The sequence below is a fragment of the Vidua macroura genome, chromosome 19 (assembly GCF_024509145.1).
Source record: "Vidua macroura isolate BioBank_ID:100142 chromosome 19, ASM2450914v1, whole genome shotgun sequence".
Classification (NCBI taxonomy): domain Eukaryota; kingdom Metazoa; phylum Chordata; class Aves; order Passeriformes; family Viduidae; genus Vidua; species Vidua macroura.
The window spans coordinates 4,303,373-4,329,423 of record NC_071589.1 but is presented as its reverse complement, the minus strand read 5'-3'; the positions used below and the strand labels follow the sequence as shown (position 1 = coordinate 4,329,423).

The following is a 26,051-nucleotide window of genomic DNA, read 5'->3' as shown; positions in this document are numbered from 1 at the left end:
TTGCCTCCCGAGGTCCCCACGCCGGGGGCTGTCACCTGCGCGGGGATGCTGCCGCCCTCTCCACCCAAACCCGCTTATCCCTCCCCCAAAACGCCATCCCCTGACCTCGGGGGGCTGCCGTACCCCCACGTCCCCTACCCCCCAGCCCGCCCCCCCCTGCGAGGCCGGGTTGCCGCTAGATGGCACGCGGAGCCCGGCGGAGCCCGGCGGAGGCTCCGCGGGGCGGTGCGGGGCGGAGCGGAGCCGCAGCGCGGGGTGCGCGGAGCGGAGCGGAGCGGCCCGGCCATGGGCTCGGCCGGCAGCGGGCAGGGGCAAGGGTAGGGCGGGGGGGACGCGTCCCCCCAGTGCCCCCGCCATGCGCCCCCGCGCAGCCCCGCGCCCCGCCCGCTGAGCCCCGCTCGCTGCCGCCCTCGCTGCCGCTGGGGGGGTGCGGGGCCGCCCCCTGCCCGCAACTTTGAACGATGATCACTGTCAACGCGGATGGCAAGATAATGGTCAGAAGATGCCTCGTCACCTTGAGACCCTTTAGGTAAAGTTGGTGTTTCCTTCTGGCCGCTGCCGCCTCGCCCGGCTCCTGCGGGCGGGGAGCGGCCGGCGGAGCGCGCGTGGGGCGGGGGCTGCGGCTGGCCGGGCTCGGGCTCCGGGTGTGCGGATCGAGCCCAGCTGGGGATGGCAGAGATGCGGGCAGGGATGCGGGCAGGGATGCGGGCAGGGATCCAGGCAGGTCTGCCCGCGGGGCAGCGTGCGGCTCCTGCAGCTCTCGCTGCCTGCCAGCTCCCGGCTCGCCCCGCCGCCGGTGTCTCTGGGGTTATCGCCGGGCTGCTCGCCGCTGGCTTTTTTTGAGAATGGTTCTCGGAGATGTTGGTACTCGGGGGGGATTTGGTTCCTCTGGTTTAAGCCTGCTGGTGCAGCTGGGGATTTCGAAACCCACCTTGAGCTGGCACCGGGGCTGGGGTGGATGTCCAAACCTGAACCCCTCCGGCTCCAGCACACCCGTACCCACCCACTGCTTTTCCCCCTTGCTGTAACTCCCCATTTTTGTTTCCATACATTCGCTTCCCCTCTCCAGCCCCTGCTCTCCGGCTTCTTTGGTTTACTGGAGATGGCTTGGGTTGCTCCCGATCTTGAGACACACGGGAGATGTTGGGAGATGTTGGCATGGTTTTGCCATGGGGAGAGGGACCAAAACCCCTTAGAGATAGAAGCGAACGTGCCGGGGGACGAAGCTCAAGGTGGGGCGAGCCCAGCCTAGTGGTTCCCAGCGCTCCTCGCTGTGTTTGGAGCTCTGGGGTCACCGGAGGGATCTGCTCGCTGCCTTTTTGCTTAGCCCAGGCTACCGCCCGGCGTTGCAAAGGACAGACTGGGCTTGCACCACTCGCTTGCTCTCAGGTGTGGGGAGGTTGTCTGCCTCTCCTCGGGAGCTGCTTGGCTCTGCTTGCCTGGAGCGATTTCTGCTGCCCTGGGACTGGGGAACTTGGCCAAGGGGATGCCCCAAAGCGCTGGCAGAGGTGTGAGGCTTCCCACAGCTCAGGAGTGGAGCAGGGAGTGACTGCGAGAGACACGAGAAGGGCACACTCACCCCGGGGAATGCTCTCTGCCTGGCTGTTTGCTCTCTAATCTGGGTTTGAATTCCACACTGAGGAAGTGACTGGCTGGAGCATGCCTGTGCCCTGGGCATCACCCTGAGGCAGGGGAGCCCAGCAGTGACCTGCAGTCAGGGTGGGAGAGCACAGGGAGTGCATTTCAGGGTGATCACGAACTCCCATTAGGGATGAGGATGTGTGTGGATGAGGGGTTTGTGACGGCTGGATGGTTTCTGGTGTCCAGGTGGAGAACTTGCGCTGTCCTGGCCGTGTGCCCTGGGCTGGCTTCTGCTCTCCAACCAGTACAGACCAGCACTGGTGCCACTGGAACCAGCGGGGTTACCTTGTTGTTAACAAGGTCCTCCTCTCCCTGTGCAAGAGGAGGAATTCCCAAGAGTCTCTCCTTACTGTCCCACAGTGTCCAGGACCTCTGCACCTCCTCCCTGCTGCTGTCATGCTGCATGTGACCCCCCATGCCACAGTCCTGTGTCACCTTGCTCCCAGCCCAGCGTGGGTGAGTGTTGGCACTGCCCAGCTCCAGCCTTAAGCCGGTGCAAATCACCTCTGCTCCCCCAACATCAGCACCCCACATCCTCAGCTGCTGTGGGTCCAGCAGTGGGAGAAGGTCCTGGCACTCAGGATGGGTGCTGTAAATGGGTTCCCTGCTGCTGGCTGGGCAAAGCCTCGCTGCTCCGGGGAATCCCGTGGTGCAATCCCCTGCCTGATGTGGATTGCTGCCATCGGAGGAGAGGTGCCATCGGCAAACAGCACACAGGAAACCTGATCCTGTGCACCAAAACATTTCATTAACCACCCTCCAGACACGCTTAGCAAAGCAATGCAGAGCCCTGAGCTGGGAGAGCGCCTGCAGAGAGGGAGCAGATCAGTCTGGAAAACCACAGGAATGTCCAAGGGTGGCTCTGACCATCCCAGCAGCAAAGGGGGTCTCACTTGTGATGGTGCTGGATCCAGGTGAGAATTCACCGAGGAGCCCTGGTCCAACTCGCCCAGCTCTTGGCTCTGTAGTTCTGTTTGCCAGCTGGGAACCAAAGCCAGGCTTTCTGTGGCATGTAACAGTGGTCAGTGAGAGTTCACTGTGGTCCCTGCATGGATCACGGTGCCCATGGCCCAGCGTCAGTCTGACAGCACCACAACCCTGTTGGGCTCCAAGCAAAAAGGGTTTGAGGGAGAGGAGTCATTCATTAACCTGACCTCTGCTGGTAGGAATGGTGGCTCAGCTTTTGGGAGTTGAAAACTTGTCCAATAAAAGATGTTACCTGACTCTGTAGCCTTGGTTTCCCCTTGCACCAGTGTGGGATTGTCCCTGTGGGGGCAGCTGGGTGATGTGGCACCATGGGCACAGTCCCAGTGTCACATTCCCAGTGTCACAGTCCCATCCTGCTGGGTGCTGCTGGCCTTCCTCCCCCCACCACATCCCAGCTCAGCACTCAGACCCTCCTGGTCACACCCAGCTTTCAGTTCCATGGGCCACAATCTTCCATAACTGGGGCATCTCTTCCAATTTTCATTTAAGACTTGATGAATTTCACTTTCTTTTCTTTTGGGCACCGAGCCAGAGCCCAGAACTGTGAACATTTCAGTTTGGGGAGGATGTGGAGAGGGACTTGGCACCAGAACTGTGCCCGAGTGATTAATTAAACATGACATGGGATGACAGGCAAAGCCAGCAAGCAGGATAGGCGTTATTTGGTCCTTGGAGCTCCATAGTCGTCAAGGAGTTAGGTTTGATTTTAGGGGAGAGGACCCAGTGCATTTGGACCATCTGGGATCTGGTATGTTTTACCTACTTTGTGGTAAATTTGTTTCCTGTATAAGGAGTTTCCACTCAGGTGAGTCTGGGCCAGGCACTTTTATTCACCTGGAGAACATCAGCAAAAGTAAAGGAGTTGGGGTTCTCAGGCTGAGAGTCCAGCCCTGCACCATCCCTGCTCCCTGGAGCACTGCTCTGGGCTGGATCCACTGATCTCCCAAGGACAGCAATTCCAGTAAGGCTCCAATTTCTCTTCTTCTCTTTTTTTTTTTTTTTTTTTTTTTAGGAAAAAAGCATCTTGCATCTCCCCTACTTTCTCTGTAAAAATGAAAAAGGTTTTGTTTCGTAGGGAGATGGTAGAGCACAGATCACCTTTGTATCTTTTTCTTCCCTTCCCCTCTTTCTTTCTGCTCAGTGTTTAACGATCCCTCCTTGCCAGACTATAATTATGAAGATTAAAAAGCGTCAACAAGGTCTTGCATAATGATGAAGATATTGTCAATAGGAGGTGTAAGAGCAGGATCAGAGCTATTTTTTCAGGTGATGCTTTGTTGAAATGCCCCTTGGGGGAGGGGATACCAGGACAGGGCTTTGGGTAGGTTTTGTACCAGGATGTGCTCCCAGGGAGGACCCTGGGGTGCAGGACCTGCCTGGGCTTTGACGCCTTTCAGCTTGTTTGTTCTCCAGCCTGCTGCTGGCCTCTCCTGCCAGGGAAGTGCCATGGCAGACAGCATTCCCTAAGGGCAAATTCAGCCTTCCCAAGCCAAGCTGGGTGCAGCAATCCCTTCCAGGGTGTTCCTGAGAGCCTTTCCCAGAGCCAGCACTGCACTGGGCTCAGGCTGTGAAAATGGCAGATAATGCACTAATGTCCCCAGATCACCCCCTCTCCAAGCTATTTATGGGACACCACGCTACTTTGCAGCATCAGGGACGCTCCACTGCCTCCACAATCACCTCCCTGCTGGAGCTGGACCACAGCGCTCTGCAAACCCTTCTCCCAGGTCTGCTCTGGGGAGGGGCTGAGCTCTGAATCGTGTCTGTGTGCAGATCCCACAGCTCCATGGTTCATCAGCATCTGCTGGGGAGGGGGTGGCTCTGCCCCACTGCTTACTGCTTGTGGGGCTGTGCCTGCAGCCAGGCCTTTAGGGCTGGGAGCCTGGATTAGTGAGTGCACAGTGGTTTATATGTCTTGTAGAAACTGCTTTCCACCCCTCCAGGGGCAGCTCATTCGGAAATAAAGGGACCTGAGCTGGTCCAGACTGCACGGGGGATGTCAGGCAGTTCTAGTGATGCACTTCAGCATCCCCCCTCCCAGCTGGGTCAGTTCTCCCAGCTGGGTCAGTTCTCCCAGCTGGGTCAGCTCTCCCAGGTGTGTCAGCTCTCCCAGGCCAGCTCTGGCCTGGCTGTCAGGGAGGGTTTGTGCTGGTGCTGAGTGTGCTGCTGGCAGAGCTCATCAGCGCTGACAAGCCCAGGGTGTTGCTTTTCCCCTTGATTAGGTGGGAGGTAAGAAGGGGATGGGGAGCTGTGCTGTGCTGCTTGTCCAGAGCCCAGGGATGGGGCAGGGCTGATCCATGGGGATGGGCAGGAGTTGTCTGCTGTGAGCAAGGCTGATCCTCCTCGGAGCAGGCAAAGGAAACCCTTTGTTCTTGAGCTGGCTGCTGCTGAGAGTGAGGCTGCCCTGGATCTGGGCCTCAGGTGTGTGCTGTCTGTGTGACAGCAGCGTCAGAGCTGCCTGGATGGAGGTAGGGAGCTCGTGGGATCCCCTGGAAGTGCCATGCCTTGTCCAGGAATCTCTCCAGGCAAGGAAAGCCTGGCTGGCTGGCGCAGTAAGGAGTTGCCCTGGGAGCTCCTCCACTGGATCTCCCTGGGGAAGCCCAGCCCTTCTTGAGCTGCTTGACCTGGTACTTGAGCTCTCCACAATATCTCCAGTCACTAACAAGGGCTTTGAAGCAGGTCACTTTATTTGTTAGCCCTTTCCAGCAGCAGATAATTGCACTGCTGGCGTGCTGTAGCCCAGAGCTGAAGGCTGGTTCCTCCTCCTCTGCCTTGTAGCTGTGTAGGAATGCTTAGGTGAAGGGCTGGGGGCTCTTCTGCACCTGGAAGAGCCTGGGTGGCTGTGCTGTGGCTGTGTGCAGCTCCTGAGCCCTGTGGAGGATGCTGTGAGCTTGCAAAGGAGAGCTGCAGGCTCCTGCCCTCTGTGGTTTGCTTCCCTTTGGCTCAGGGATGCTGAGAGGCAGCGATGCCAGGGCACCCCGAGGGCTTCCTCAGCTCCCTGTCCCACACGGGACTTTCCTGTTGGAAGACAAACCTGTTGTTTCTCGAGGCTGGCTGGGGGTTGTCTTTGCTCTTTCTCCTCCTCGAGATTTCCCCTGGGTTTGGTGGCTGAGCTCACGCTGCTGCTCTGGGAGCTGTCACACTGGCACCTGGCAGTGCCTCTGCCAGGGCTTTTCCCATGGGGCTGCTGGAGGCTGCTGCACCTCCAGGGAGTCCCGGGGATGATGGCAGCGTGTCTGAGCAGTGGAAGGAGGCCAGACATCCATCCCTTGGCACAGAGCACTCTGCTGTGCGCTCCCTGGTGCACAACAGCCAGGCTGGCACAGAGCTCTTGCCTTCAGCCCTTCCACCCCCAAAAGAGGGACTGGCCTGAATTCGGGCTGAGCAGGAGCAGTGCTGGGAGCTCCTGCCCCTCCTGGAGGTGATATCCTGCCCAGTGTGTCCCCTGGGAGCCACTTCCCTGCCAGCCCCATGGGGTGGCCCCAGGCCACATGAGTGCTGCCCTGCAGGTCCCTCCTTGTCCCGTTATGCACAGGGGACACAATGACAATGCCAGTGGCCAAGTTACAGGGGAACAAAAGGCTTTGTATAAAAAACGAAAAGGGTTTTTTTTAGATCCTTTGGGAGGAAGGGAAAGTAAAGGTCTCTCTTTGCTCCTCTGTCCCAGAGGAACACAGGTATTGTTTATTGTAGTGGTTCCTGTGGTCTGGGTTGTTGGGCTGGACCTGGTGGAGCATCACAGGCAGTTGTGGTCTGGCTCAGCTTCCCCACTGAAGATGCAAATCCACACTCCCCCTTGAGTGCAGTGGAGGATTCCTCAAGGCCTGCCTGTTGGAGAGGCTGCAGGGATTTCAGAGGGGGTTCTCAGGCAAAAGCTCCTGCTCAGTGCCAGGGTTTGTGTCCTGGGCTCTTTGTGAAGTGCACGAGGGTCTGGCGTGGCTGGGGCTGCACAGATGCTCCCTGCCAGGGCTGGGTGGGGTGGTGAGCCACAGGGGTGGAGCTGGGATTGTCCCAGACACCCAAAGCCTCTCCTGGTGCTGTGCAAGGGGATTACCCCTGGGGCATGGGATGGGGGGGCTGGCCCAGCAGGGAGGAGCTGGCTCCTCATCACACCTTGCTCCAGCTCTGCTTTCTCTCCCACAGGATTTTCGTGCTGGGCATTGGATTTTTCACCCTGTGCTTCCTGATGACATCCCTGGGAGGGCAGTTCTCAGCCAAGCGCCTGGGGGACTCCCCCTTCACCATCCGCACCGAAGGTGAGCGCGGCTCCGTGCCTGGCCTGGCCCACTGTCTTGCTTTGAACAGACAGGTGTCTGCTAAGGAAGGCAGGAACCTCCCTTGAAATGGAAAATGTAAACCCGCTCCCACTGAATTATTATAATTTTGAAATTAAGGGGCTCTCAGGCAAAGATATGGGAATTAGAATAACAGCTCTTTACCAGGATAATTGAAAATACAAATGCAATAGTACAAAAAAGAAAACCACACTGCCAGAGTCAGAGCAGGCCGTGGCAGGCTGTGGGTCAGGGTGGTGGCAGCAGTGCCATTCCATGGGGGCTCAGCCCTCCTGCAGTGCCAGCTGTGCTTCTGCTGGAGCAGGATCCTGGACAAGGCTGGAGTTTTCCTCTGAAGCTCCAGGGCTGCTGGAGATGGGCCTGGGCTTCCTCTGGGAATGCAGTGGGGCAGAAAGCTGCTCCTCTGGGAATGCAGTGGGGCAGAAAGCTGCTCCTCTGGGAATGCAGTGGGCAAAGGCTGCTGTGCTGTTCCAAAGTCAGATTGGATCCAGGTAGGAATGCTTGGCTCCTCCCCTGGGCGCAGCATCTCCCCAAGGGATGATGGAATTTTCTCAGCCATGCAGGGACACTCAGTGGCCATGAACAGAAGAGATCTCCTGGAGGGAGGGTTGGGTGTGGGAGAGATAAAGCAAACTGCCCCATGAACAGCAGAGAGCTGCCCCAGCTCTGACAGATGGCAATAGAACACACACCCCCATTTCCAACCTAAGATCCTCATGTGGTGCCTCCACGAGCACGGTCCAGCTGAGCTGATGAGTGCCAGGGATGCAGGAGGAAGGTGCTTGGATCTTTCATTCCCATGGGTCCCTCCTGGCCCTTTTTGGGATTTTCAGGATGGCTCAGGGTCCTTTGGCCTCTCTTGCCATGTGTGGCTTTGCCGTGTGGCTCAAACCTGGCTGTGCTCGCATCCCGAGGTGTGACAGGTGGGGATGAGTGCTGGGGTGTGGATGCTGACCCTGGCTTAGGGCAGAAAATGGGGAGCAGCGGGATCAGAGCCTCAGCTGGCAGCGGTGTGGGTTGTGTGGGCTGCCCCTGGTCTGACATGTGGAGGATCTGGCTCAGGTGCTTGGAGGTCTCGGTGGGTTTGAGCACTTGGGGTCTGCAGGGAGTGGGAATTGCTCCTTAGGGAAGGGAAAATAAAAGGCCTTTGTGGTTTTATGCAGGTACTGAAATGTAGAAGAGAAATATTCTAATTTTTGGCAGGTGTGTGTTATGTTGCATTTAACACCTCTTTTGGCGAGACACAAAGTCAGCTCAGGAGTCACTTCTGTGGTGGGACAGTCATGGCCTGGCCCTGCTCTGGGAGGACACTGCTGCCATGAATTGAGCTTCCCCTGACTTTTTCTCTGAGATTCCAGTCCCATGAAATGCACAGAGGGAACTGCCCAGCTTGAGCTCCCCTGAGCAGTGTGAGATGGGCTTGGTCAGGCCACCGTGGTCTTCTCCTCCTCTGTACCAAAGCCATGGAAGGATCTGATCTCCACAGCCTCACCTAAGATGTGATTTTGGAGCATTAAATCCTTTCCTTGAGGTGCTGAAAGAAGTGCCAGCTGCTTCCCTACGGGAGGAGAGGGATAAAGCGGTGCTTTCCAGAAGCTGGATGGTGTTAAACCGCTTAGTTGACTTTCCAAGATTGGATTTGCAGCCTGTGGCAGCTGGATCTGTGTTCTCCCTGTGGATGGAGGACATGGTGGCTGATGTTCCTCCCCCTCTGCTCCCCTTACTGTTCCCATCACCAGCTCCACTGAACCCCTTTCCTGAGGACTGGTGTTTTCCTGGTGACCTCAGCCTGGAGCCGGTGGCAGGGTCAGAGCTTTTCAGTGTTTCTGCACTTGGGCAGGGTACGTGTCCCCATGGGGAAGGTGTGCTTTATGTTCCTGTCCCCGAGCCAAGCACTTGGCTGGTGAGTGAAGTCTGGTTTGAGGGGATTTCTTCCTTCTTGGGATAAGAAACAGCACAAGGAGAGTGGGCAGAAGCCCCCAGACCAGCACCTTCTCCAAACCTTCTCCAGACCTGGCTTTTGAGGAGATGGGTTCTGAAAAGATTGCTGAGTTTGAAATGAAAGGTGTCACTGTTACAGCTGCCCTGTGGCCCAGAGGATCCCCAGAGTTCCTGAAATTTTGTAGGGAACTTAAAGAAAGGCAGAGACACTGATGAGCTGTGGGGCCAGCTGAGGTGTGGCACAGGTTGTGCTGCAAAGAGCAGCAAAGGTTTCCAGAAACCTGCAGAAGCACCTGGGGTCACCAGGTTGGGGTGAAATAATGGCAAAAAGACCATTACTCAGCTCTTCACTCCCTTTCTGGATGCCTGGAAGTGGCTTTGCCCATCCTTATCCTTAATTTAATCCAGACCTTTGAATGCACATCCTCACCTGTCTCGTGTTTCCTGGGAGCAGTGTCACCACAGCCCTGGAGATGCAAAACAAATCTCCTTTTTCAGGCCCTACACCTCAAATCCTGCACATTCAGGGGTTCAGGTGATTAAATCAAGGTGTGTAAATGGGTTCACCCTCTTGCCTGACCCTCTTTGGCTCTGCTGAGGGCTGTGAGCACGCTGTGAGCCTTGCTGTTGGGAGAGATGCTGCTCTGCTCCCAGGTGGTGCAGGTTGAATGTTGCTTCTGGTAATGCCTGACTGGTCTCATTCAAAGAAGAAAAGAAGTAAATTATGACCTGGGTCCTCTAATTTTTCAAGGTTTTGGTCTCTTAGCTTTCTAAATGGGTAAGGCAAATCCTGCTTTGTTAGAAAGCTCAAAAATTCAATGCAAATCCAATTCTTTTTTCCTATATTCAGTGGCTTTGCCAAACAAACTATTGCTTCCAGATGAATTGCTGCACATTTGGCTGTTGCTGTGCTTCTTATTGGGGAAGATGAGCTTCATTCATGGCCTCACACACTGGTTTTAAACACAAAGCATCCTCTCTCCTGCCTCTGGAGGAAGGTTGTGTTCATTGTCCCCAGAGCTTGGCAGGCACAACCTGAGAGGCTTTTTCTCACTCTTTAACACCTGGTTCAGGTTTTGGGGTTCAGCCTTTCCTGTCACACTGGTTTGTAGGGACTGGCTGTGCCCCAGGGTGATGTAGCTGTTCCCAGGGGTGAGTAAGCCCCAAAGCAGAGTGGGACCAAGGCTCAGGGAATGTGCTGGCCAGGAGCTGGCCAATGTCACCACAGACCTCCCTCTATCACCTGGGAAAGGCTCTGGCTGTTGGGAGGAGGATCTGATGGTGGAAGAACCAGCTGTCCCACCCATGGCAAAGGCAGGAAGGGTGATGGATCCTGGGCAGCCTCCCTGGGAAATGGGGAGTCACAGCCTCTGGGGAGATGGGAAACTCCATCCCTGCAGACTCTGAGAGCACACCCAGCTGAGGTGAGGCTGTGGGCACGGTTGTTCCCTCTGTTTGGAGCAGGAGGCTAAGGAGGGCTCCCAGGGCTCCCTCCTGGCTGAGGGGAGGTGCAGCTCACGTGGAGTGAACATCCACGTGGGGAGGGAGGGAGCAGGAGTGGATGTGCTGCTTATTAGCGCTGTGAAGTCTCCAAAGGTCTGTTTGAATAACAAACTGGCATTTAATTAACATGTGTTCTGGATCCCAGGGAAGCCCAGGAAATATTCCTGGCAGTTATGGTGGCTGTTAAGCACACAGTGCTGGGCTGGAGGCGAGCTCAGAGGAGCAGGTTAATTGTGCTGGGCTGACGAGCTCTTGGTGTGATGAAGAATGGGAATCTGCACAAACCTGGACAGGTTCATGGCCAGTGACTTGGGGAGAGTTCCTGGGCTGTGGCCTCAGGTTTGCCATGCCCAGGCTGAGTGTTTCCCGGGAATGGGCTCCTGGTGGGGAAGGAGCCTGGTCCCTGCTGCTGTTCCCTGCTCCACGTGGACTCCTGGAAGGGCCCCTTGGAGCATTATTCATTAACTGGTGGATGTTGCAGGGAAGCTGCCAACATGCTCCTCCACGTGCTCTGGGCTGGGCTGCTCTGCAGTGGAGCTGGGGTAGAAATGGGGTGGGCTTGTGGTAAGTCAGTGTCGGCTCCTGCTGTCCTTCCTGGGGCTGATCCCAGCTTTTGTGGCTGTTTGTGCTGCTCCTTGCTCCACGTGTCCTGCCAGACCCAGCTGTGCAGGGGAAGCTGTCCCTGCCCTTCGGGGGTTGGGGTGGCTGCAGAGAGCTGGGGGATGTCAAAAAATCATTTGCTATAAAATCATCTGCATCCAAAAAATCCTTTGGGTTGTGGAGGAATGCTGAAGTTCGTGGTGCAGTGTAGGCTGGGGCTGTTCCTGTTTCTCCCTGAGTGACCTGCCCAGCCCAGCCTTGAGCCTCAGCTATTGCAATACAAAGGGAGACATGAAAATGCCCCAGCCCTGCCCAGAGCTTTCCTGGCTCCTGGAGTGTGTGAGCAACCAATCATAACCAAAATAAACATAGATGTGAGGCAGGAGCATGAAGAGGAGAAATGGATAATGTCACAGTCCAGAAGTTAATCCCATTTAAAATTTGATTTTTTGTATGTGAATACCTTTCTCAGAGGTTCTCTCCAAAAGCCAAGTTTCTTGTTGTGTGCCAGAAATCATTCCTCAGATGGATTCTCTGCTTGGTGATTTGCTGCAGCAGAGGCTTTGCATCTTAACAATAAATAAAAAAAGCCCTTCTGAAATGCAAGTTATTTTATCCTAATCCACTGCTGTCAAGTAAACACAGACAAAGGTTCCTTTGTTTTGAAATGGCCACTGAAAGAATTTATTCTGCAAACAAAGATGTAGATAAAAAAGGGAAACAGAGAAGTCTATAAATGTTGAATGTGGGAGATGCTTTGGGAAGGGCTCTAGACTCAGGAGATTGAGTTTACTGTGCCCTCTTCTCTCCTCTCAATTAGAATTTAATATGTTTGATGATCCTTTTCTTTTCCCCCAAGCATCTTTCTTGTGGTTGTTTTACTGCTGGAGTCAGGGGGCAGGAGGCTGCTGCTGAAAAAGCACCAAGTTCTGTAATCATGGTGCTGGGGAGGATTTGGCTGTGGTCCCTCAGCCCGTGGCTGTGCCCCAGGCTGGATTTGGTGGGATGTACATCCCGCTGGCGGAGCTTGCTGCTGCAGGGGATTAGCCAGGGAAAATAGGTTATTAAGTGTTAAAACGTGATTAGATGTGGCTGGAATATTGCCTGCAACTGCTGTAGCTGCTTCAAAGAATCAAAAGCCTTGGGATTCCTCTTGCTGTTGATTCCTGCAGGGTTGGGTATCAGGTGCTGGAGGAATTTGCTGCAGACCCAGGGGAGGTGTAGGACAGGTCCTGAAACGGCTGGAGCAGAGCTCTGCCCTCGTGCTGGGTGGCTGCTTCCTGCAAGAGGGGCCTGATTTGATTTCAGCTGACCTTGCTGGGACTTTGATAGAAGCATTTGAAGTGGTTCACAGGTATCTCTGTGCCTGGGGTCACTGCTGCAGCCGCGGTTCTGGTGCTGAGGTCCTGGAATCCTGCTGCCTTGGGGAAGTGGGGGTTTGCTGAGCGGCTGGAGTTGTGTGTTTGCTGTTCCCATAACTGTTTTTTCAATTTGTTTTTAAGTGTTTCCTGCTTCTCAGCTGCAGAGATCAACACCTGCCTTTTCCCACCCCAGCATCTCCAGCTGGTTTCCTGTGGCTGACCACAACTGGGCTCCTGTGCTGTGTTTCCTCCATCGCTTTGGGAGCAGGATGGGTGGGAATGGGGTGAAGGAAGGACAAGGGTGGGGGAGAGATGATTTTAGAGCACAAGCTGGAAAATGGAAGCAAGGAGAGGTGAAGCTCAGCCTCTGCAAGGCTGTTGCACCTTGTCCTGTGTTGCTGAGATGTGTTTTGGGGTCTGATCTCAGGGCTGCAGGATATGGACCCTGATGGGTTGATAAGCAGCTTGTGGGCTAGAACAGAGATTTTCCCAGTCCCACAGCACTGGGACATTGTAGCTGGGCAATGGTAACTCAACTTGGAATCTGTCTGGAGGTGGGCAGTGCAGCAGCCCCTGCAGGGACTTCCCGTGCTCTGTGATCCAGCAGAATTGCAGGTCACCAGAGAACAGCTTCTGCTGCAAAAAGATTTGGTCATTTATGTTCATTTTGGAGGGAATAAAAATAAATGTGGAAAAGAAAAAAAAAAAGTGGAAGCCTGCCCTTGCTGGCTTGAGGTGTCTTGTCCCACATGCAGACCATGGGGAAGCTGAGCACTGGGGCTTCCTTGTGGTGTCAGAATGGCTCTGGTTTGTCATGTTGGGCTACAGGACTCAGGAGAGATCCAGAGCCAACAGCCAAGGCATGTTGTGCTGGAGATGGTGTGTAATGTCACCTGGCAGGAATCCTACCCTGCTCTCCTCAGATCCTCTCAGTATTCCAGCTCCTGGAGTGCTCTGCCTCTCCTGCTGCTGTTGCTTGCTCCAGTTCCTGGAGTCTCACCTGCTTAAAATGATTTCTTCCATCAGTGAACACAGGAGAGGAAAGAGGGAGATGTTTAGGGCTGTGCAGCACAGCTGTGAGCTTTGGTGTTTGTGGCTTCTCTTTCTCTCCAGAGCAGGGATGTTGTGGAGGGGTGGAAATTTTGCTGCAGATGATAATGCTGAAGGTTGCTCGGGGTTTTGTAGGGCATTTTCACCATTTCAGAGCCACAGCACCGTGAAGCAATGGGATCTCATGTTATTTCAATGCCTTGGATTGCTCCCTGAGGAGCAGAGCAGAGAGGCCAAATAGAAATGTGAGAACCTACATGATCTCCTCAGAGGGGTCCTTTGCTCCTGCTCCCGGCTCTGCTGCTTTTCCTTCTGCTCCAGCAGTGTCCCAGCTGGGTTAGCATGGCCAGGTAACATCACCATTTGTCCTCACAGAGGATGCAGAAAGGTCAAGCTTGGATTTGCTAATGATCAGAGTGAGCTTGAGGAACTCAGTCATCCCCCTCGCAGTCAGCTGTGCCGGGAGGGCAGGAGGAGGAGGAGGAGGAGGAGGAGGAGGAGGTTTGTCCATGATCCTGACCCCCTGTGTACTCTCGTTGTGAGGGCTGACAGCAGAGGAGGGCACAGCTCAGTTCAGCTCCATCCTGGCTGCACTGAGATGCTGCTCAGCCCAAGAGAGCTTTAAAATAAAACACAGATGTGTTCACCCTCCCTCTCCCTTGGGAAAGGTAATTTTCAGGACCCATTTGCAAATTTGGGTCGCTGCCACTTGTGACAGTTCCCAGTCAGCTTCTGGGCAGAGCACACAGTTCTGACAGGAGCTTGGGTTGGGCAGAATACCCAAAAGTTGCTTTTTGGCTTTGGGAATCCCTTTTCTTACCTGCTCTGGCTGGGGAGAGCACCCGGCAGCGAGGGCTTGGGCTGCTGCCTCCTTGAGACTCAGCCCACAGACGTGTGGTTCCAGGGATGTTCGTGTTCCCTTTGCTTTTAAGGAGTCATGTGAGTTATAAATTTATCTTGCTGCCTGTAACGCTCAGCGGAGGCGACAGGAGAACCAGTTGTGAAGACTCGTGTAAGCAAGTGACAGTGACAGGGGAGGGAGGGAGCAGGGCAGGCTCTGCTCAGCAAACGGGGCACTAATTATTCCCAGTTTCTTCCTGAGTGAGTTATAACCCTCTCCCGGGCTGCTGGTGTCATGTTTTGATGTTGTCTGCTGAGCAGCCCTGGATAACTGCAGCGCTCGTGAGCAGCTTGTCAGGATCAGCGGGTGCTGGATGCCCGGGATGCTGCTCCAGGAGGAGGATGAGACTCTTCTTAGGGCCTGAATCCAGAGTTTGCTTAGGTAAAACTCCCTCAAAAGACAGCAGGTTCCCCTCTTGTGGGAAATGAATTTGTAGAAAATTTTTAGAACTTGATAGAAGGTTTATATAGCATGTATTTGTATGTAAATTTTAAGATAACAAATGTTATGGAATAGGATAAATATTGTTAAGAGTATCAAGAGTAACACTATTGTTAGTGTTTTTAAAACATCTCTCAGCTACCCCATCTCTAAAAAAAACCCAAAAAAACAACTTAATCCAACATGCTCTCCCATCCCCTCTCTGCCCTGCCTGTGGGGTTGTTATCCAGGATGTTTTCCCAGGTGCCAGGTGTGGGTCTGAGTGTGGTGTCACCTCCTCAGCACCAGCTGGGACCTGCAGATCCTGCACGTCCCCAGTGCTTCATCTTCCTGCTGCTGCATGCAGAGCTGGATCAGACTCTCCTGGAGCCTGTGGGTGCCAGCCAGGGGGAAGCCATGTGGAGGAGCGTGCTGGGCAGCTCTTCAGTGCTTGGGGCTCACTTCCAGCCTCTCTGCATCCATCCCTTCCAAAGCCACTCCATGAATCTCAGAGGCTGGAGCAGCCAGCTGATGCTGGAAGAAGTTGTCTGGTTGGTGCCAAGTGGAGCTGGCTGGCTCTGGGAGCATCTCCTTGGTGAGGAGCTTTGCTGGGACCTGATGGGTTTCTGATTTCTCCTGGAGCAGCAAGGTTGGCTCCTGGGCTCCCCTGGAAATGCTGAGCTCGACACCATTCTCCTTCCTTGTCCAGCATTGGTGGGGAGAAAGGAGTTAGGGGAGACACCAAAGCCAGGCAGAGCCCAGCTGCAGGGTGAGGGCTTTCTGCCCCAAACATTGCCTTTTGCCAGCTCTGCTGGATGCTCAACTGCCCCACGGGCTCTTTGGGCAGGTGACACAACACCCACGAGTGCCATCAGTGTCACCGTGCTGGGGTTTCACCCCCATGGCCAACACAGGGGGGTCCTTCACCTGCAGTTTTTTGGGAGCAGACGATTGTTTTGCCAGGGTGGAGAAAAGTTCTGGAATGGGCTGCCTGGGGAGGTGGTGGAGTCACTGTCCCTGGATGTGTTTAAAGCAGACTGGATGTGGCACTGAGTGCCAGGGTTTAGAGGTGTTGGGGCTGGGTTGGACTCTATGATCTTGAAGGTCTTGGAAAAATCATTCTGTGAAAAATGAGGGTTGATTAAAAGCATGTGGCCTCTCCTCCTTCTGCTGGCGTCCCAAGCTCTGCATCCATCGTTAGGTGCCCTGTGCTCCCATCCTTGACCAGTTCGTGGAAAGGGAGTTTAAAGTGGAGGTGTAAAACTTTACTGCCCTTATTAGATTAGTGTTGCAGGCAGAGAAATGAGAGCCATTGAAATAATGAAAATAAAGGCATCCCTGGGGCTCCACATGACACTGGAGGTTCCTGCCCACTTCTGTGGGGATGTGCTGGGGGAGCAAAATGCAAAATGCAGACTGGTGCTCTGCAGGGCACAGAGGGGTAAAGAGAAGTGTCAGGGCTGCTGTTGTAGTGGTTAAGGCTTAATCCACCATGGGAAAATGTCTCTTCCTGAAGAAGTGCCTGTTTCATGCAATTACTGCTCAGAATTGAATGCCTGCAGGCTTAAAGAGAAGAAAAAAAATTATGCCACCAAACTTATTGGAAAATGGAAGTGTGAATTCACACATCTTGAAGTGGGGCAGCAGTGATGAGGACATCGGAGCAGGGATGTGTGCTGGCCCCTTCCCTGCTGGCCCTGTGTCAGAGGAGGCAGGAGCAGCTTCCTGCTGCCCTGGCACTCTGTTATCTCCATAAGCAGGGACACCCGGGGAATGATTAAATCAATTAATTGATTTTCTATAGCTCATAAGGAAGTCAAATGGCATTTCCATCAACTTGTGATGAGCCAACACCCGACCATGGCCAGGAGGAATGTTAATGGCTCTTTATGCTTTTATTACCCCTTTTCACTCCTAAATCAAAATTCATCCTGAGCCTGGGAGGCAGCAGGTACTTCAGAAAATAAAACTAGCACAGTGGGAACCATAGCAGCCTCTGTAAAAGCTGGGTTTTCCCATTGATTTATTTGTTTCTCTGGCTTAAATGAGAGAGCAGGGCTCAGTTCAGCTTGAGAAGAGATTAGCTGAGGCTCATCCTGCAGCTCTGCCAGTGCCCCCCAGCTCTGGGGGCCTTGCTTTGGGCTCTGCTGCTGCTTGGAGGAGCCGGCACCTGGGCTCGCTGGAGATTGATGGGTTTGGAGGAAGGGATGATTTATTTGCCCCTGGAAGCAAAGTGGCAGGATGCCCAGCACTGTTTGGCCAATCTTTGTGGCTGAAGGAGAAAGGGTGATCGTTTTAGAAGTGGTAAATGAGTGAGTTCTGCTGTTTCTTGAGCTGAACCTTTCAGGGCAGCTGTGAGTGTGGCTGTGGGCTGGATGTGCAGGGCTGGAGGGTTGATGGGGGTGCTGAGCCTCCTGGAGCCTTCCACTGGCTGGTCTTGGGCTGTGCAAGAGCTGGGTGCCATCCTTCCTTTCCTGCAATCCACGGGGCAGTAGATCCTGGCACTACATTTGTCCCTGGATGAGCAATGGGGAGCATCAGGAGGAGAGCCAGATGAGATAAATGCCGGTGCCCTTGGAGAAATGCCTCTTGTAAACACCAAGAACCCAGGTGGTTGGGCTCTCAGGGCTGTCCCTGTCCTGTGGGACCTGTGTGTGCTGCTTTTCACCTGAAACTGGGGGTCTCAGCTGCAAATCCAGGCTCCAGTTTGCCCCCAGTCCCAAAAGCATCCACCCCAGTGTGGGGTCCAACCATGCCCCAGGAGCTCTGGTGTCCTTTGGGCTTTGCTACAGCAGCTGCCCTTCATCCATCCCTGTGCTGGAGCCCTTGTGTTTTAGGAAGCAATTTAAAATCAATGTTAATCTTGTAATTTGGAAGCCTGTCCTGCAGTGTGAGGTGTTTGAAGTGCTGCAGAACAGCTTAAAATGCAATTTAAAATAGTTCTGGCTGGCAATAGAGAAGCAACTAAAAACTCCCTGCTGCTGCTTTTTTAAAAGAAAAAGTGAAAGGGGGGTGAGAAGGAGGAAGAAAGATGCGTTAAAAGATATATTAAAACAAATAAAAGCTGAACTGCAGCTCGTGTTGGGGTTGTGTGTATTCATCTCTCCTTCCCCAGCTTCCCAACTCCCCCAGCCCATCTCTAGGGGCTGTGGGGGAGAGGAGACGATCCAGCTGCCTTTACCTGCAGGGATGGCTCATGGCAGGACTCCTGGGACTGTCCCCGTGTCCCAGAGGGGACATCAGGTCTCTGGTGTGTGTATGGCAGGGTAAGACGCAATAAAGGCTGGGGAGAACAGCCCTGGGCTGTCCCTTGCAGCAATGAACCGCTCCTGACAGGGAGTGTGAGTGTTCGTATTGTTCATTTTCCTGCCTCTTCTTATTTGTATGGAAATAGGGAGCGGACATGTTTGGGTGGAGCTGCAGGCTGCTCCTGCGGGCTTTCCTTTGGGATGGGAGGGACGGGGGAGCTGGATGGGTGGAAAAGCATCAGGACCCTTTTGTGCAGGCTCAGTTCGGGGTCCTGCAGCTGAGGGAGGGAGGAACGAAACCCCAAAGCCAGCGGGGCTGGGACAGGGACACCTCGGGGTGGTTTCCTCCTCCAGGAAACCTCCTGGGGCATCATGCCAGCCGGGGAACCCGCAGTGTGAGGGGCAGGGGCTGCAGGAGGGCAGCAGAGCTGCAGGAGGGCAGCAGAGCTGCAGCTCGTTGCTGCTGAAGCTGTTGGCTGTGCATCCCAAGGATGGCTTTGCTGTTGTTATAGATGAGTAATGAGGTGGTTGGCTCTCACCATTAAGGGGTAAATGTTACGTATATGTTAGGAGAAGTTTTGTAGATGTATAGTTATGTTACTGTAACATGTCCTCGCCCCTTGCATTGTTATCATGGGATGGCCTTGGTAGTTGGGGCATTTGGGGAGGGCTGAGCTTCAACCTGAGCTCCAACCAAGGTGTCAAAAAGTGATCTCCACCCCTGGACAGCAAGGAAGGAGTCACTGACAGGAGTCCTAGAGATATAAAAGGGTGAACATCTGTTTTGAAGAGGAGCACCTGGCTGGTAGTCACAGGGGCTCCCTGTGCTGCAATTTTCCCTTATTTAGTCCTTTTGTTGTAATTTTTGTTAAAGTTTAATAAAATCTTAAAAAGTGAGCAGTCGTTTCTCACATGGTGACAGCCTGGGAGCAAGATGGGCAGAGCAGTGCCTGGCTGTAGGGGTGGCATGAGGCCTCCAGGAGAGATTTCTGGGGCTGAACGGGGTTATTTCCCACTGCTGGTGCTGCTTTGGGCAGCAGGGCACAGCTGGGTCTGGCTCTCAGCAGGGAACTCCCACAGCTCATTTGTCCCCTGGTGCCCTGGAGCCCAGGCACTGCTGCTGTGGGGGCTCCAGGAAGGCAGGGGGGGTCTGAGCCCAGGGAAAGGTTGCAGTTGCTGCTGTCACACTGCTGCACCTGCAGAGCCCTGGGTCAGGCCCTGCCTTCGGGTTGTTGGAAGGGCACAGAGGCTCTGCCAGGCTCTGCCTGCCCAGGGATGCAGGGAGAGGGAGGGAAAACACCCTGAGGCTGCACATTGACACAGCAGTGCAACAGGGGAGGCATAAATCCGGGAGTAGCTGATAGCAGGCAGGTGGGACATAATCTACTTTACCAGCCAGTGACTTAAGGCTGCTTAATTTGGCTGATTAGCAGGGAGCTGCTTCGCTGCTGGCACTTCCAGGGCTGGGCAGCAGATCGATGGTGCAGCTGGAGCTCTGCTGAAGTGTCCACTTCACCAGCAGCCCCTGAGCTCCTTTGTGGGCACCTCCAGCTGCCTGGCAGCTCCCTGTGGGCCTCCTGGTGCTCTCTTCCTTTGGGGCACCGGCTAAGCAGGTCTGTATTTTCTCTGTGTAACTTAAATTAGTAAATCTGGAGCAGTTTAATGGCAGATGTGGGTGAATTTGTTGGCAGCAATAACTGGCTGGGAGCCCATGCTGGGGAATGGGTGCCCTTAAGGGGTGCAGCCACCCTGAGGGACACTGTCCGTCCCTGGAGCAGCTTCCCCAAGAGGATGGAGATAGGAGGGGGCCATTGGTGCAAACCTGAGCCTGGCCTTGGGCTCTCTTGTTTCCAGTTAGAGCTGGGTCTCTGGGCTGTGATTGCAATGGATTATGTGTCAGAGTCAGTCCTTGGCTAGTTGGCTCTTTGGTCTTTTAATCTGCTTGAATCAAAATCGATAGTGAAAGTAAATAGAGGAACATCAGAGGGGCAGGCAATCGAAGGGCTGGGGCTCTGCTCCCAGGGTGAGTGCCCTCATGGGAGGATGGGACCCCCAGGACAGCCCTGGGTACCACCCCGAGGAGCTGGGCATGAGGTCTGGGTCTGCCTCAGCCCCACTGGAGATCCTCCAGTTTCCTCTGCAGTAAATCTTTCAAGACTGTGCTGCCCTTTTGAGGGGTTTAAGTAGCCTGGAGTTGTCCTTTAAAGGAGAAAACCACAGCAAATGATGTTTTAGATTGAAATTAATTCAGCTGGTATTTTCAATGGACATAGGTAATATCTCACTCTGTCTGAGCTCCAGTACCAGCAGGGGATTTGCTGTTGTGGGATGGCCAGGCAGGGCTGTGACACATCTGGGAAGGGAGGGGATCAACAGTCAAGCAGCCAGGTTATGGATATTGGGAATACAGTGTGGGATTGCATTTTAAAGGAGACTCAGGGTGACCTCATCACTCTCTACAACTCCCTGAAAGGTGTCTGTAGTCAAGTGGGGTTGGTCTCTTTCTCCAGGAACTACAGAACCAGAGGACACAGTCTCAAGCTGCACCAAGGGAAATACAGGTTGGGTATCAGGAAAAAGTTTTTCACAGAAAGGTGATAAAGTTCTGGAATGGCTGCCCGGGGAGGTGGTGCAGTCACCATCCCTGGGTGTGTTTAACACAGACTGGATGTGGCACTGGGTGCCAGGGTTTAGTTGAGGTGTTGGGGCTGGGCTGGACTCGATGATCTTGAAGGTCTCTTCCAACCCAGAGATTCTGTGAATTCTGTGAAGTCTGTAAATGTCAGGGAGATGCTTTGGTGCTGTTCACATGGGTCTGTGGAGATGTGGGTTGAGGCTGTGCCTTGGTCTCCCCACAGGAGGGCATGGGAGGCTTTTGCTGCCCTTGAAATAACTTGGGTTTGGGCGGAAATCTGTTTTTTTCCCCCATCATCTCAGTATGGAGCTGTTGCTGAACAGTGTGAGCAGGAAGGGGCTGAGTGACCCAGGGATGGGAGCTGCCATCAGGGAGGTTTCAGCCACTCCAAGTGGCTGAAGGGATGTCGTGATGGAAATTAAGCACCACAAAGCCACTCTGTCAACCCTCCTCCCCTATCCTGTAGAATGGGGAGGACTGGAGTAAAACTTGTATGTTGAAAAGTTTATTAATTGAAAATGAAGTTGTGGTGGTTTCAGTGGTTCAAATATTCAGAAATATTTCTTCTGAAAATACAGAGGAAGTATTTTTCTTCTTCTGTATTTTCAGAAGTAAAATACATTAATAATGGCAAATTATAATGATAACAAAAAGGAAACAAACAAGTGATGCACAGTGCAATTGCTCACCATGCACTGACTAATGCCAGAACTCCCTTCCTCCTTCTTCCCCCACTTTATACCCTGACCGTGATGCCGTAGGGTGTGGAATATCCCTTTGGTCAGCCTGGGTCCCCTGTCCTGGCTGTGCCACCTCCCAGGCACCCCCAGCTTCCCCACCAGCCTGGCAGAGTGAAAAGCAGCAAAGGCCGTGGCTCAGTGTGAGCCCTGCTCAGCAAGAACAAAATCATCTCTGGAAAATCAACCCTGAGTTCAGCACAATTCCAAAACACAGCTCCACACCAGCCACTGGCAAAAAAAAATTAACTCTACCCCAGCTGAAACCAGCACAAGGGGACAGGCCCAAGAGTGCTCTTCTTATTTTACTGGGGGGTTTAACTCCTTTTGAACTCCTCAGCCCAAGCACCCAGAGCCTGGGTGACAGGGTGACATCCTCTGTGCTTGGGAAGTGCAGGGTGGGGAGGGGTCCCACCGTGAGCAGTGCTGGAGGATGCTAAGGATGCCAAAACGTGGAAAATTTGAGGAAACTCCTTCCTGTCTGCTCCTTTCCCTGTGGCACAACCTGGGCTTTGCCAGTGTCAGAATCCAGGACATCCCTCTGGCTGCCCTGGCTGTCTTGAGGACCTGGCAGGGGGCTCAGAGACCTTGGCACGAAGTCAAAAACACCTGTGGCTTCGATTTTAGCCCGTGGAAAAAGCTGCCAACTCTGTATGAGGAATTACAAGCCACAAGGGTTTGAGTAGTGTGGTAGTTGAATTAACACAGGGTGAAAAAATAGAAATGTGGGGTTTTTAGAATGTGGTTCAGGGGACAAGATGGAGGGATTTGGGCGTGTCCTGACCTTCTCCTTCTTCTTGTCCTCCATGTCTTGCTGTGCTGGTGACACTTTTCTGTTGGTTTAAGGTACAGACACACTGTCCAACATCAATGACAGATATTGGCACGTTATTGTAAACACAGCACACGGAGTTTTTGGTATAAAATGTGAACACCACCCTGAGGGCAGACAGAATGCCATGGCCAAGCTGCTGGACAGAGCTCAGCAGGGCAGAGAAAGAATGTTGTAGATAAGGGAAAATAAACAACCTTGAGAAGCCGACCCTGCGCATTCAGACTCCTTTGGCTGCACAGGCTGGAAAACAAAGACTTTTACAATCTTGGGGTCACCCTGACACCCAGCGACACCGCAGACACCGAGATGCCAGCACCACTTCACATCACCCCCACTAGTCCCAGCCCCGTGCTGGGCTGCCCAGCTGGGTGTCCCCTGCACTAGAGACGCTCCTTTCTCAGCTGCTCTCCACTCCTGCATGGTCAGAGAACCGCAGAAACACAGAATATCCCGATCTGGGAGGGATCCACAAGGATCACCGAGTTCCACTGAGCTTCACCTTTGCGGTCAGCTTGGCACATGCAGCAGAGCTCCCCTGAGTGCTCATCCAGGCTCCTGTTCTGGAGGTTCCAGTGGCAGGTACAGGCAGGGGGTGACGCCTGCTCATGGCTGCTTTCACTCCAAGCAGGTATTTTAAAGACAAGTGCATCATTAGTGAATTCCCCAGGGTCTCAACCCATCCAAATTTTAGCATATTGGCTGTTGACTATTGCTCAACAACACCGCTGGTTTCACAGAGAAGCTATTCCTTCTTCCACAAGACATCACCCTTAGGGGTTGCTTTCCTTTTTTCCCCCGATTTCATCCAATTACTTAGCTGTGTGCTCTTCAGAAGCCCCATAAATAATTCTCCTCCCTCTGCTGTGTTTACCAGCGTGTCTCATGAAATCCGGTAAGATATGATTGATTGCAATCATTATTTCCTAGTGCTGCTATGAAAACCTCTGTCAGTTCAGTGATTGCCTGGAAAGCGTGGCTGCCACTCAGGGAAACTGTCAAAACCCTGTCATACTTTAACAAACTCCAATTAATCTATCATCTGGGTTTACTTGTATTTGCTGTCCCATCATTGCTGATTATCAGGGGAAATTAGAATATTTTTCCTTTCTAATTAGCAGATTGATGGCTTCGTTTTTTAAAATAAAGTGGTTTTCAGCACTGTTTAATTTTTCAGAACTGTTCTGCTGGGTTTTTGTACTGTTACAAAGTGGGTTTGGGTTTATCCTGGCTGCCTGCAGTGCTGTGGGTAAAGTCTCCTTGGGGATCTTCATCACTGGCTTTGGGGAGAAGCCTGAGCTCCTGGCCAGGATCTTCTCCATCCTCTGGATCCCTGTGCCTGGCTCAGGCAGCTGAGCAGCCATGGGTAGGAGTCTGAGTCTCTGTTTCAGGTTAACAAATTAATCCTAGCTCTTGCATTTTTAAAAGAGTCGCTTCAGCACTTTTCCTCCTTTCTTCTGGTTTTAATGAGACACACTTTCCAAGAGATGTAATAATCATTGCCAAAAATGTCAAGTCGTTGTTAGCTTCCTTAAGCTGCTGGAAAAACAACAACAACAACAAAGACCAGGAACAGAAAGAGAGAGGTGTTGATGCGGAAGAGCTTCAACTTCATCTCAGGGTGCCAGGGGAAGGCTGGGGGAGATGTGTCCTGCCACAGCTCTGCTTTCTGGCAGGCTGCCCCAAAAGATAATGCAGGGAAAGCTGGGATTTTTTTTTTTTTTTACTATTTTTACTTAGTATTTGGGATTTTTTTTTTTATATTTCTTTATTTGAGAAAGAATATCTCGGCTCACTGTTGACAGCAAAGCTCAGAGCTCTGCTCTCAAAGCATCCTGCAATGGCTCGAAACCAGCTGGGAATTGGATGGTGGCAGTGACAGGAGGGGACATCTCAGGGAAATTCAGGGAAGCCACTGGGAATGTCAGGGGCCAGGCTGGTGGTTGGTGCAGAGCTGGAGCTGTGGCTCTCTGGGATCCACAGAGAATGGATTTGTGCCCTGATGGGAATATCCTCATCCCTCATTAGTGATTTGGGAGCAGAGCTGTCTTGTCAGCTGTCTTTCTGTGATGAAGCCTTGGAGCAGGCATCCTTGCCTGGACTGCCAGGAAATCTCCATCTCCATTGCCTTCCCAGGCACAACCTTTGTGTGTTCCTAGCAAACCATCACAACCTGACCCCCCAAACCAGCTGGGATCCAAATCCCCAGGCCAGGATGGACTCCATGGGTATCTGGGGGTGGTGGTTTCAGCCTTTCTGGACAGCTGTAGGGGTTGGGTCAGGTCTTTTTCCTGACCTCCAGCCTCACCCACTGCAGCACAGGAGCAGCCAAGAGGGATTGGTAATCATTGTCTCACACAAAAACTGAGTGTAAGGTCTAAGCTCTGACCTGCTGGCCATGCTGGGATGTCAGAGCAGGAGCAAATTCTGAGTAGAAATCCCCATTTGGGGGGATGGTCAGTCCTGGGATGGACAGAGGGTGCTGGGGGCTGCAACCCATGAACACAGCCCAGCTGTGGGAGGGATGTCACTGGAATGGGCTCAGTCTGTGGACAAACAGTGGATTTTCTGATTTGAGCCCATGTCAGAGCTGTTCTATTTCCCTTGGCTGTGCCTTTTCCTGATTTGCTCAGCTGTGTTTGGGGAAGCCCTTGTCAAAATGGAGCTCCAGGTTCCAAGATTCCACTTTCCACCCCCCTCCCCCCCATAGCATCTTTTAATTGCAGGCTCATTAGTGCTGCTGCTGTTCAGAGGGACAGGCTGTGACTTTGGTATCACCCAGGGGACAGGGTGACCTTCCTGGTGGGTTGGGCACAGATGGCTCCTGCATTCCCAAACCCACCCAGGAAGGTTTGGGGCTGCACAGGACCTTGGGCACCCACTGATTGAAGCAGAAGTCACTGACTTCTTGCCATGGAACTGAGGGAACGTCTGGGGAAGAGCCCAGTTTCAATCTCCATGAATGGTGGTTTGTCCTCTTTTTTTTTGAGGAATTGCTTTTGCTCTCAATGTTTCTTCTGTTTTGTTAGATAGCGTCAGGAAAAATAATGTGCTGCTGATAATCTCAGCCAAGTGTGGAAGGCAGCCTTTGGCGAGGTCTGGCTGGCCCAGTGTCAGCTTCTTGGAGGGGTTAAGGGTTGGCTCATAACCCCGTGTTCGTGTGCTGTGCCACAGCAATCCGATGTTATCCCAGCGCCCGCCGGGGTGAGAACCTGCCAGAGGGGCTGGAGCCTCCAGTTCAGCTGCAGTGCCAATGCTGCCTTCCCTGGGAAGCAGCCTTCCCAACCCCTGGGAGCTCTGGCTGAAGAGTGGGTGAATTCCTGGGGGAGCGGGGATGGAGCCGGGGCTGCAGCTCTGCAGCAGCAGGAGCTGCCACAGTGCCCCTGATCCCACCACGGCCACACCCCGCTCTCATCTGAACACCCAAACCACCCAAACACCCACACCGAGGCCTCTGTGCTGTTTCACGTGCTCAGTCAGCTCCTGTGGTGAGGAGAAGCCCGTGCCTGGGCTGTCCCTGGCACACAATGCCACTGGGATGCCTGATCCATCCCACCGCCCTGGCTGTGCCAGGATAGGGAATCCCAAACTCCCTCTGGCTTTGCAAGACTGGTTGTGCATCTGTTTGGAGGTGCATGAGGTGTCCCTAAGTCCTGATGGCCACCTGATGGCCACCTGATGGCCACCTGCTGGCCACCCAGGACATCCAGCAGCCTCTCGCCTTCCCGGTGCTGCCCCCCGGCTCCTGCTGCTCCCTGAATTAAATATGTGCTGCCTCTTGGAAAGCACATGAGAGTGGAACGGCAGAGATAAGCTAAACGGGAGAGGTTCAGGGGATTATGCACTGATTAAGTTATTACCAACGTGAAATGAGCCGAGCTGAGATGAAACAGGAGCTTT

The 26,051-nt window shown here is 53.6% G+C and overlaps 1 protein-coding gene across 1 annotated transcript in view; it reads left to right on the top strand.

Moving 5' to 3' along the window:
- Positions 1–296: 296 nt before the first annotated feature.
- MGAT5B (alpha-1,6-mannosylglycoprotein 6-beta-N-acetylglucosaminyltransferase B) overlaps positions 297–26,051 on the top strand; it is a 72,094-nt gene continuing 46,339 nt past the window's right edge. Inside the window, exons 1-2 of the mRNA XM_053994629.1 lie at positions 297–529; positions 6,772–6,884. Coding sequence (XP_053850604.1) covers positions 462–529; positions 6,772–6,884 — 181 coding nt within the window. The 5' untranslated portion in view covers positions 297–461. The remainder of the gene's footprint in view (positions 530–6,771; positions 6,885–26,051) is intronic.